At 51.3% G+C, this 11,347-nt stretch overlaps 3 protein-coding genes across 3 annotated transcripts; 1 reads left to right on the top strand and 2 right to left on the bottom strand.

The window, feature by feature from the left end:
* Nucleotides 1-2,143: 2,143 nt before the first annotated feature.
* AA0111_g9379 (hypothetical protein) lies at nt 2,144-2,896 on the bottom strand (the record flags this gene model as incomplete). The annotated part of the gene is made up of 1 exon (XM_028655930.1): nt 2,144-2,896. One exon carries the CDS (start codon nt 2,894-2,896, stop codon nt 2,144-2,146), a length of 753 nt encoding a protein of 250 aa, XP_028503070.1.
* Nucleotides 2,897-3,953: 1,057 nt separating this feature from the next.
* On the bottom strand, nt 3,954-6,497 carry AA0111_g9378 (Molybdenum cofactor sulfurase; the record flags this gene model as incomplete). Its single annotated transcript, XM_028655929.1, has 2 exons — nt 3,954-6,376; nt 6,422-6,497. 2 exons carry the CDS (start codon nt 6,495-6,497, stop codon nt 3,954-3,956), a joined length of 2,499 nt encoding a protein of 832 aa, XP_028503095.1.
* Nucleotides 6,498-7,880: 1,383 nt separating this feature from the next.
* AA0111_g9377 (hypothetical protein) lies at nt 7,881-8,744 on the top strand (the record flags this gene model as incomplete). Its single annotated transcript, XM_028655928.1, has 2 exons — nt 7,881-8,025; nt 8,074-8,744. 2 exons carry the CDS (start codon nt 7,881-7,883, stop codon nt 8,742-8,744), a joined length of 816 nt encoding a protein of 271 aa, XP_028503066.1.
* Between the last annotated feature and the right edge of the window lie 2,603 nt (nt 8,745-11,347).

Genomic DNA, 11,347 nt, shown 5'->3' with positions numbered 1-11,347 from the left:
CGTCTGACATAGGAAGGACGTCGCTATTCTGCGTGCTATGCCGCAACACCGCTGGCGCTGGGATGATAGCACACCGATGAAATCCTTTGCGGCACGACTTCCTAATCCCGAAGTTCAATTACATGAGTCAGGACAAGCGCGGTCGGGACGCCGTAAATCGCTTCTCGCTGAGTCGGCAGTGTACACTTGGCCATGTGCCGCTGGGAGTGTACGATGTGGGCTGTGAAAGTATCTGCCAAGGCAAGGGAAGATTATGCGCAAGAGACGCGGCTCGGCGCTGTTCCGGCGTTATGTATTCCATCGTGTCTCGCGTCGAAGGATTCTTGTACATGCCATGTCACGACATAGAGTATTTTTCGAACAGCGAGAGCGGGAATCAGACGTGCATGAAATTAGCGGCGTGCTGCTCCGCGAGCGATGATGCCGTTTCCCGATCCTCAGCGTCCTTCCCGTGTGGCTGGTGTGTGTGTGTGTCTCGCATCTATTCATTCGCACCTGACTTTTCACACATTACCCCATCAACAGATACCCATGCCCTTCAATCAATGGGCATAACTAGCTCAGACTACACTTCTGCACTAGCCTAACAAACTCAATAGCCCATCCGCAACCTCATCCGCATCCCCATTCCTCTTCACATGACCATACGCAAGAATCGGCGACCCCCAGCCCACCTAGCGCCACCCGTCTCCACAGCCCTGGTTAAGCGCCCACCCCACCCCTGTGTTATCCCTGTCCACACCACTTCGCTCATCTCATTCGCCAGCTGGTATACCGAGCTAGGAGAAGCGGGAAGGTTACGCAGCCTTGGGAAACATTGGGCCTGAGCTTTCTTTGCTTCTTTCTGCACAGTCAGTCATACGCGGTAAATGGGTAACAAAACGCCTTTTTTGCCCTTCCTTCTGCAAAATTGAGGCGGGCACGAAAGAGAGTGGCGAGACCTGCAGGTCATGATGCATCGAAGCTCGATTGCATGCTTTTGCCGAGGTTAAAGGAATAAACAAAGAAGCCAGATGAATGTGGCCTGTTTTCACGAAAGGTGGCTAACGTCTAGTCGAGGTTGATTGGACAGACTAAGCGCATATAGATTGCCGTGCGTTATCTGGGGAAATATTGGCTTCTTACGGCGGGTATGCGTGCCCGCGTCACAAGGCGGTCTGTCAATAGAGCAAATGGTCAGAGGAGGCTCGTTTGTTGACTTTTCTTCTCACCGGTGTGACCGAGCGGTGTGTGGTTCTATGTGTAGGGATGTTGTGTGGTATACCCACCCCAGTCAGTCGAGCAAGACAATCGAGATCAGCATGTGCGAGAGAACATGATTTGGATAGTAGGTATCGTGTTTCATTTCTCTCTTTCTCTCTTTGGCTAGTACTGGCAGATTCGAAACCCAGATGCAAGTGGAGAACCATTGCCATCTGACCTCGCTAGCTTGTTCAAGTGAAGAAGTTGCGGCGGCAAGGGCTATTGTCCTCACTCGTCTCTTTTACCGCTGGGCCTATCACCACAAGGCCCGTTCCAGATGCCCACACCTGCAATACCAGAAAACCTGCATGCAAGATACTTGCCGCCCAGCACGCACCCACGTCGCGCGCGCATCGCCCTGCTACTATCCCTCAAGTAAATCGAAGAGGTAATCTCCGTGCTTGGATCTCGCTTAACCAATCAAACAGCGCCGGCGCATTCCTGCCCGCTATATATTGGTATCCGCTAGTAAAATGTGGTAAAATGTAATGGTGAACCCCAACGCCAAAGACATGTTTTCCGCCGTGACAGGGTCATGAAAGAGAAGTGACGTGGCCATAACGTCGTTTCTCTATTGATGTGGGGTAGTAAACATAAGAAAAGTGGGATATGGATGGTGATGGAGTGATGAGGTAGTTATGTCGTGTCGTGATTGATGATGTTGTTTGAAGATAATGTTGCGATCGGATCGCCTGGACCCGAGTTATTAGTTGAAGTGGCCGGGTTGGATGGTGTAAGTCGTGTATAATGTAAAATGGTAGACATTTGACGAATGGGAATGCAAGCGTTACGGCCAGGCGCAAGTGCAGAGCTTGAAGGGGTCATGGAGTAGCACAGGACGGTTGCCCATGCTGAAGCCAAGCAGTCCAGAAGCGGTGGTCTGCGCAACAATCGCGCATCTCTACTCGACCTTCCTCCTCTTACCGCGGGGTGCGGGGTCAATTTGCGGAAACTGTGGAGCTTTTGCGTCGACGGGTGTGCGACTGTATGTCACTGTCCGTGTAACAACTTCGCGCACACTAACGCGCCTTGAGCGGCTAGTCTTCTTATCCGCATCCCAGGTTTTGGGTGATGAGACGGCAGAAAACGGTGATTGGATAGACTTTGCGCTGGCTGGTGACCGTACTGCAGCGGGCGAATAGGGTGATTGGGGGATGTAAAGGCGGGGTGTCCGCGCAGAATGGGGTCGTGTGAAAGGTGATGGTGGTGGGATAGTGACCGTCTGGACCTTGGTTGGAGGTGCAGACATTGGCGGTTCATCCTTGGTGGTGTCGCATCTGCTGCAGCTGCTTGACCTTGACGTTGTTGGCGAATCTTTGTTCTTAGTTTTGTCTGCCGGAGCCGATGTTGATGTGAATGATGCACTGGACGCCGATGATGTTACTGAAGTGGGGCGGCTGTCACCAAAGACAAACCTGGAGCTAGTACCAGTGGACATTGGGCTTGACAGGACAGGTGATAAGTTTTTGAGGAACTCGAGATAGGCTGTCGGTGGTGTGATGGGTGTCTTGAGATCTGAATCCTCCCGTTTGATATTGGCAAAGATAGGGGTTGTTGCAGATGTGATCATGGGCGACCTGAGTTCCGAGGGGTAGGTGGCAGACATGGGTGTCTTGAGTGTAGATAGCGTGGGTTTGGAGTCGGTGGCAGCCATGGTGTTGAGTATACCGTTGAGTTGAACGAATGACTTGGATGCTTGTCGGTATTACTGCGAGCTGTGCTATACCTTCGTCCACAGCAAAGTGGAAGAGTGAGAGAGCGAGACCAGCAGACAGGTACTCTTTGGCGCCTGGGGAAGAGAGTGTTTATTGTATGTACTATGACACTAGCTTGGCGCGGATGCGCTGTTGTTGTTGGCCGCTGTATGGGTCGTATCCGGTTATTTTTGGGCGAGAGGAGTCCCAGCGTTCTCTAAGCGCCGAGGACTAGGATATGCAGGCCCCGTGCACAGACGAACACCTCCACAGGGATTCGATTCGCTGCCCAACGCTGAAACAAGATATGTGATTTGTTCGGCCCCTGCAGGTCTCGAGACTTTGACCGGCCAGAAGGTGCGCCTGATTCGCCGCGTCGCTCTCGGGTGTGTGATGTGCGTGGTCGCTGTGCGGGAGGCAAGCTCGTAATCTGAAGCTGAACGTGGCGACCTAGTAGTCTGCCCGGTAAGAGAATCTGAGACGAGCTGATGAGACGTTGGCGTCAGAATAAGGCGAAGTAGCAAGCAAGTCAACGTGCCTCATGAACGAATGTTGCTTGAAATAGATTGAAGCTGTGTGCAAGCTGTGCATCTCACCTCGCGGGAGCATTAGACGATTTTATGTCTTGCTTGCAGCCGCTGTGTATCTGTACGCTGCTTCGGAGGGCGCGCGCGCTTCCGTCTCATGCCATCTGCCACCAGCTTTACGTACAGACACCTGACTCTGGTTCGCCGTTGAAACATCACTACCAGCGCTTACACATGGGCCTTCCCGTGGATTGCGTATGCCTATCACGTTGCCTAAATCAACGTCTCGACTGCTACATGGTCGTGTATTCGGCGTCCCGCCCGTCTAATCTCTGTTACACTGTACATAGCTACTTGACCAATGACCGCGTCCTACGACATACCATCTGAAGCCACGCGCGAACGCTGCGACCGTGTGGTCCAGAGGTATACTCAGCTATGCCGCCTTCCAGCAAGGGCCGTAAGTTAGTCCTCGGGCCGCCTGGGCGGCTTAGCCTACGAGGGCCTGCAGGTGACTGTTCTGATGTATCTCATCCTCTCTAATAGGGCTTACTGCATCGCCGACCGTGATGGTGGGATTCTGTCGAAGGGGAGATGACACATCATCCCAGGGCAGATGGCAAGTATGCTCTCCGAAGTAGACGCGACCATCAAAACGACGTGTTTTGGAAAGCGTTACAAATGGTTCCTGGTTTCTTTCGGCGGTTTGCTGATCAATGCAAACCATCTGGCATCTACGACACGCTCCCAGCATCTCAAAGTACTGCCGGCCAATCTGGAGGTAGCGCCAGTCGTCTTCCGCATATGGGTCTTCCAGCCCAGGCGGGTACGCTGGGTTCTCCGCAACCACAATGTTGGCTCTGAATACCTCTGCTTGCGCCGCCTTACCGCCCTCCGCTTTGATCAATTCATTCAGGCGGTTGAGGCTCGATCGTGATATAGTAAGGATGGGACTCTCATTTGCTAGCAAAATTGGCTTCGAAACGCACGCGCCGGGCGTAATGGGAACCGTTTCTGGAAAGGCGCCGGGTACTCGCATAGCGCCCGCTTTCTGGTATTTCTGCAGATGCGCTTTCGAGTGTCTTGAGATGGCACTCCCGTTGCTAACGGCAGGAAAGCGCGCAAGGTGGCAAGCCACTCCGAGAGCTCGCGTAAAGAATGACGATATGTCACTTGCCCTATACGTTTTGGCTTCGATAGAATCTCCGCAGACTTTAGCTCTCGCTTCTTTGTATACGCTTTCGTCTGTAAACATCCGTGGATCCGCGGAAAGAGGTACAGTGATCTCATGCAGGTCGGTATTGGTCTGTAGGGCGCCCGCCAAATTCACACGTAGCAATCCTTTCTCGAGGTCGATACTGGGACGTATGAGAGCCATCTTCGGGTAGCGCTTTTGGCTCAGTGCTGCTCCAGTGCCTTGATGGACCAAACACCACTCACGATCCCACGCAAGACCCTCTGGGCGCACCTCCCATGCTCTACCCGGCGGTACGCTGAACCCTGCGCAACTCTTGATAGGGTAGACAGATAGGCTTTCCACGTGCAAGCGACTTTGCGTTGGTGGCTCTACAGCGGCAGACATTATTGGAGACACATCTAGCGGCAGACATTCTTGAACGAAGAACTCGCTCACAAAGTCAACAAACTTGTCGACATCCGATAGGGTACTCATAGCTCCGAAGCTGACGCGTGCCATGCCGGTCGGTCTCGCACGCATGACATCGTTGTCGTTACCGCATCGTTGCCCGGCAGAAAAGTTCTCTCGCATCTCCCAGGGTGCTAATCCTAGTGACGAGGCAACACCACCAGGGTTGCAAAGCCCGCCGGTCCTGAGTTGGACGTTCTTGATTGCAGCCAACTTCTCCACCTCTGCATTACTTACCCAGCCACCGCATTGATTGCGAAGATTGAATGCAACAACTGGGCCCTGGGTAAGCGAATCCCCATAGGTGGAGGCCGGGTCTTTGTATACGTGGCAAACCTCTGCACCATTCCCGTGCCGTAACGACGAAAGCCCTTCGTACAGCTTCCGAGCAAGAAATGTAGTGTGCCTCGAGATTTGGTCCAATGATGTATAGAGCTCCTGATGAACAGTCATTGCGCTATCAAGCGCCATGATGTTATGTATCGGCAGAGTGCCATCTTCTAACCTCTCGTGTAGCGAGTCAACCTTCTTCGCGTGCCATTGCTCTTTCAAGCACACGACCATCTCGACAGTGCCGCCACCAAAGTAGCGTCTCTTGTCGAATACCGATGCTGATGCTTGCCTAACTATCAGAGCGCCGAGATCGGGAAAGCCAAACATTTTGTAAAGGCTCAATACGGTAAAGTCGGGGGCCTCGTTAGGATTCCCAAGGTCAAGAGGCGATGTCGAGACAAGTGCCGCAGCATCCAACAAAGTGTAGACATGCTTTCTGTTCCCCGTGCGTATGCGTTGTACCCACTCCAACGGCAGGCGACGCCCGTTCATGTTGGATTGCGCTGGGTATGCAAACAGCTGTGCCGGTCCAACTCCAACTCCAACGTCTTGACTGTTAATCCAGTCATTGACCTCGTTGTCCGAAGCGAAGCATCGATGCTCCTTCGCTACCTCGCGTAACCCTATCAGACTTGTATGCGCATCCCTGTGGTAGCCATACCAAAATCCTTCATCCTGATCGCGAAATGCATCCATGACCAGCTTTATCCCGGCAGTAGCGTTGGCTACGAATACGACGTCAAACTCCTGAGGATCGGCATTGAACATTTGCAAGAGGCGCAGTCGTACATCTTCGATTCGTCGCGTCGTCAGTTGGGAGGCATTGGAGGCGGAGTGAGGATTGCCGTAGAGGTTCGCAATCATATCAGCAGAGAAGCGCTCGATCAGCGACTTGGCGTAAAGCGTGGTGCCGGCATGATCCAGATAAGTCGTGCCTGAAAGGTAAGTACGCATCCAACTGAGGAGCTACACACACTCACCCTGCAACATGGGATACTCCTTGACGCGAAGCTCTTCGATCGCATCATTATAGCTAAGGTGTGTTGCCTCCTCCATATTGCCTGGCGTGTTTCGTCTCAATCAGGAGCAACACTTTTCAGCCGTAATCACCAGGCGCAGAGGAAGAAGGAGTAGAGTTTGCGAAGAAACCCATTTGTTCCTAGGTAAGCGGCGTGTTTGCGAGAGTGGGGGACACGCGATGGCGAATGGTGGAGTCGTGACCTTGGACCCTGCCTAGAGGGAGATACGCGGGCGGTCCCGATCGCTCGGAGGGCGCCATCACCGAAACCTTCTACACGCGACAACCACTATTTGCGTTTGACATCTCATCAACTCCCTTTTCTCATATATTCTTTCAACTCACAATAGCTCTGCGACACCATATATCTGCTATGGAAAGCGACGCGAGTTGCACATCCGAAGCTGAACACTCCTGGAGTAACGCGCCCGCTGCATACGCCTACTCATGTGCCAGTACAAGGACCTTTGCGTACCCATCACAGAAATCGAAACAACATCAGATTATTTCACCACTACACCCAGAAAGAAGAAACTGCAGCTTGAATTGTCTATAAATGTAGATATGGAGTTTGAAGTGCTGAAAACAAGTTGACAATGGGACACCCCTCTAGCAGCTTCATGGTAGTTGCCCATCTGCGAGCGCCTTCGAGCTGAACGCGGAGACGAAACTGGCGCATGGCCCCCACGAAGACGTCTTGAAGATCACAATATGGTCAACATCAACGAAGCTCAGTCGATCATTCACAGCGATGTATAATTCTATCAGCCTCGCCGCCACAAGAACTTCTCCCAAGTCTTTGAGCTTTCCTCAGTATCGACCATTACACCGCACACATGCAGAAGTGCCTAAGATAAGATCACCTCACCTTGGCACAAGGCGTACTTACTTTGACCCAAACTTTCTGGCGTGCACGAGGGACGATTTCACCGTCTTAGGACTACGGCTGAGGTTCTATACGACTCGCAGCACCACTTTCAATATTGTTCAACGAACTTCACGTCATGTTATTGGCTACCTCGAATTTGGCCCCCAGGTACGCTTCGCTTGTTTTTTCGCATTCTTCGCGTACTACGATGATTCACCAATAGCAATCTCGTGGCGTTATACACTTCATCCAAGTGGCGTGCCGAGGTAAGGCCTATTGGAGAAGTTCTAGGGACAGCAACATGTTGCCAAGAATTGTATTACACAACCGCAGCAGTGGAGATGAAAAGGCTGACTTTTGTGATCGTGGAAGGCTGCCAGGAAGGCTGTCAGGCAGGCTGTGTTTATCGCATCCTCGGTGGCATGATAGTATAAAGTCTGGAAGGGCTGAGTGAGAAACATGATTTTGTTTCACCAGCAGATCTCAGCAGACATCTTAGTCCCGAAAATTCAACTCTCGTTTCTTGAAGACATTTCACAGACTACTAGCAATCATGCTTACTCGCTCACTAATGCTACTGAGTGCCGTTGGGTACTGTGCACTCGCTGGGAAAGCGGGACCACTCAAGGGAGGATCTGGTGTCTCACCCCGTCAGCTCGACGATTGTTTAACTCCAGGATGGATTCCAGTATGCCCTGGTAAGTCTTTCCTTCCAAATGAACCATACATCGAAGTAACATGACCAGGCGATCTTCCATGTATCCCACCTTCGGGCACATGCTGCACAGGCGACTACTATCATCTACCAGGCGAGGAATGCCCCGAAGGATACTCTGAAGTCCCCCGCATCGATCAACCCAGTTCGCCTTCTGCTTCCATCACGCCAGCCCCCTCCGCCACTTCAATCCCAGACCCAGTCGTCGTCGACTACTCATGGTACACTTACTCATATACCTACTACTACTACTATTACTACTACTATTATTTCGACGCCACTTACGAGATTACATCTACTGAGACGACATACTACACAACCTTCTCGTTCACAGCGACGGATGATGCGGCCGCAAGCTCTGTGTATGAGTCTTTCACCGCTGCTTTCGTTGAAGCTGTTCCTACACAGTCAGAGACGCCTACGCTTGGCTCTGTTCCAGCTTCGAGTGCAACTTTGGGACCAGTATCAACATCCAGGGTTACGCCGTCGTCGACGAGGGTGATTACTTCTTCCAGGGTGTCGACGTCCTCGGAGGATGCTACCTCGACTGTGGAAAGTACTTCGTCTAGTGCTACTCCAACCCAATTCACCGGAGCTGCCACCAGCCTTCGTGCTGGAAGTGTTATAGTGTCTGGAAACGTCTTCGCATTTACACTTGGAGCCTTCATCTTGACTCCGGGTATGCTGATGCTTCTACTTTAAGTGTAATACTACGAGCCGACCGCGCCATGTCGAAATGGAGACATACCATGTGGGCTCTTGGGTATGAGAGCGATATCACTTGCATAACGCGTAATGACGGTTCAGATGGAGCTCCGCTCGCATGGTGGTAGAAGCCCTGGTTTGTATACATTAAATGCCATATATGTATTCTCTTATCTTGCTCGCTTTGGGTCCTTCGTAGGTAGCCGACGCGGCGGCAGCTCTTCATCATTAATCTGCTCGAAATCTATCCTCGTTTCCATGGTCTTTGTAATACGGCCATCTATAAGGATTGACTCCTCGCTCGTGTTGCCTCTTCCTCCACACAAGGCTTTGTGTTTTACCGGTGTACTACGCCCACCATACGTGAGGAGCTCGATTCGGCCGTTGGACCTTGTACGACTCCGTGAGTTCCGGTTGTTAGAGGCTGATTGACTGCCTATGGTACGCAGATAGCCGCTCCCATACGCCTCCGGCTGGCTAAAAGAAAGTGGCGTGTTCCTGAGAAGCGGTCGTATGGCTGGGGCCGAGGCGGATATGATCGCGACGTTCACTTCGATCTGTGACAAAAGGAGGATCTGCAAGGCGATTAGTATTCGGCAAAATTAATGTTCCCCTGCAGGACGACTCACGAAGATTGAGTCATACGATATATCTTTCGTAACATTGTACAACCAAAGCGCATATATCCTTACGATTGAAGCAATAACAGCTAGACCGCCAATCATGAAAACACCAAGTAGTGCCCATCTTCTCCTCGGATCTAGTTGCAGACTGCAAAAAGCTTTCAATGGCAGGAGAAAGATCGTGATATCTGTGAGAACATTTATGGCTCCAAGCGCAAAATAGGTAGCTCGCAGGTTATTGCAACCTTTGGGAAATGTTGGTGACCACGCTTGCGAAGGGTTGGGCCTGCACTCGAAAGCCTGATGAGGTTAATTACTATGATATCACTGCAAGCCGGAAGAATGTAACAGAATTCTTACGTTGACAAAAAGAACCACGATCGTGTAGACTGTGACAAATGCAGCTACAGACCACACTTTATATCGGAATTCTACCAGCTCAAAAATGCGATGGTACAGCGCCAATATGCTAGCCTTGACGAGGAACAGCGCCAAAGGATATACCAACTGGTAGAAATAGAAGTGCTTGAGAGTTGGAATCCTCATTGAAGGTACATCCAAGTACTTCAAATGTTGTCTATCACTGTCAGTCACAATTTCGACCTCCGTGAGATTCGCCATTCTTGCATACCCTGTACCCCAGCTGATATGATATCCATTCATGATCGCCATGCCAATCGTAACAAAAAGTGCAGCAACCATGAAGTAGTCGTCGAGTCCAACATTGCGGACGCGATAGAAACGACAGTAGAGCCTACATGGCCATCAATAAAGTGTACATCGACTCTCCGTATCTGTCACCGGTACTTACCTGAGAGCCACCACAACAGTCGAAAGCAGGATGAGAATTCCAGTAGTGATCAAGAACATGGGCTGCCTAGATTCATGATCTGCACTGAAATTGGGCCCGATCATGGCCACATAGAGCAGGAAAAAGCGTTCGAACTTGAGACTGGTGACATCAACTAGAGTATGGTCGAGAGCCAGTAGGCCCTCAGCCGCACACGTCAGTAGGATGCCTTGTTATACATATATACAGAAATCACGTTGCACGCATTGCAATATGGCTTGTGGCTCATCAAGAACAGTCGTCTCCAGTTCTGTCGCAGTTGTCGGCCAACGCATATGTTTTAACCACCGGCGAATATCAGAGAGGATCTGAATCCATGTCTATACGTCGGGTTCAGGGCCCGCATCGCTCATGGGCCATTAGAGGTGAGTACACCGTTCACGAAGTAACGAGATCTAGAATGGGAATGTGTAACCATTCTGTGGTCGAATCATCGTGTTTGTGCATGTCAGTATGTCGCGTATTGAGGGCCTATCCCGAGAAACCATGACCACCCGCTGCAGCCGAGCAATCTTACCATCCCTGCTAGTGGGGTAACCGCATCTACGCCCGGCAGGCGGCAACAATTTCCCAATCGACACATTCGCAAACGGAGTGGCAAGCCATATTCGAGTGAGCCTCCGGGAGTCACGGACCTCTCGTCCCGCACCGTGAAGTTCCTGGGACGGGCGAGCCTCAAAAGCGTAGGCAAGATTGGGGCAGACGCAGGATACAAGTATCCGTAGATCGATCGTATTGCATGAAAGTATCTGTCGGTGTACTCGGCCAAGAATTGAAGATTGGGAAGTGAAACGATAATACCTAGTTAGCAACATTGCACATGTAGAGTGTGACGAGATTACGCTTCTTAAAGCGAGAATAAGGTCTGGTCCCTTCCAGAACAGTTGGCGATTTAAGTTCATATAGCCAGGTAGCTTACAGGCTTAGAGGGTAGATCAGGGCCACCGTGGTGTTCGCAATACTGGTCTGACACGCAACAGGGATAGATTGTCGGCAAACATATCTGCCATACTCAACAATGATTCCAATGCAGCCGCGGGTAAAGGTCCAGAAAGATATTAGAACGATCTGACCGCAAATCTCGAGATCGGCTGTCGGCAGCCAGCTCGCACAGCTTTCTTATAAAA

Source organism: Alternaria arborescens (genome assembly GCF_004154835.1).
Source record: "Alternaria arborescens strain FERA 675 chromosome Unknown contig_26, whole genome shotgun sequence".
NCBI lineage: Eukaryota > Fungi > Ascomycota > Dothideomycetes > Pleosporales > Pleosporaceae > Alternaria > Alternaria arborescens.
Note: the sequence above shows the minus strand (reverse complement) of the source record. Positions and strands in the feature narration are given on the sequence as shown.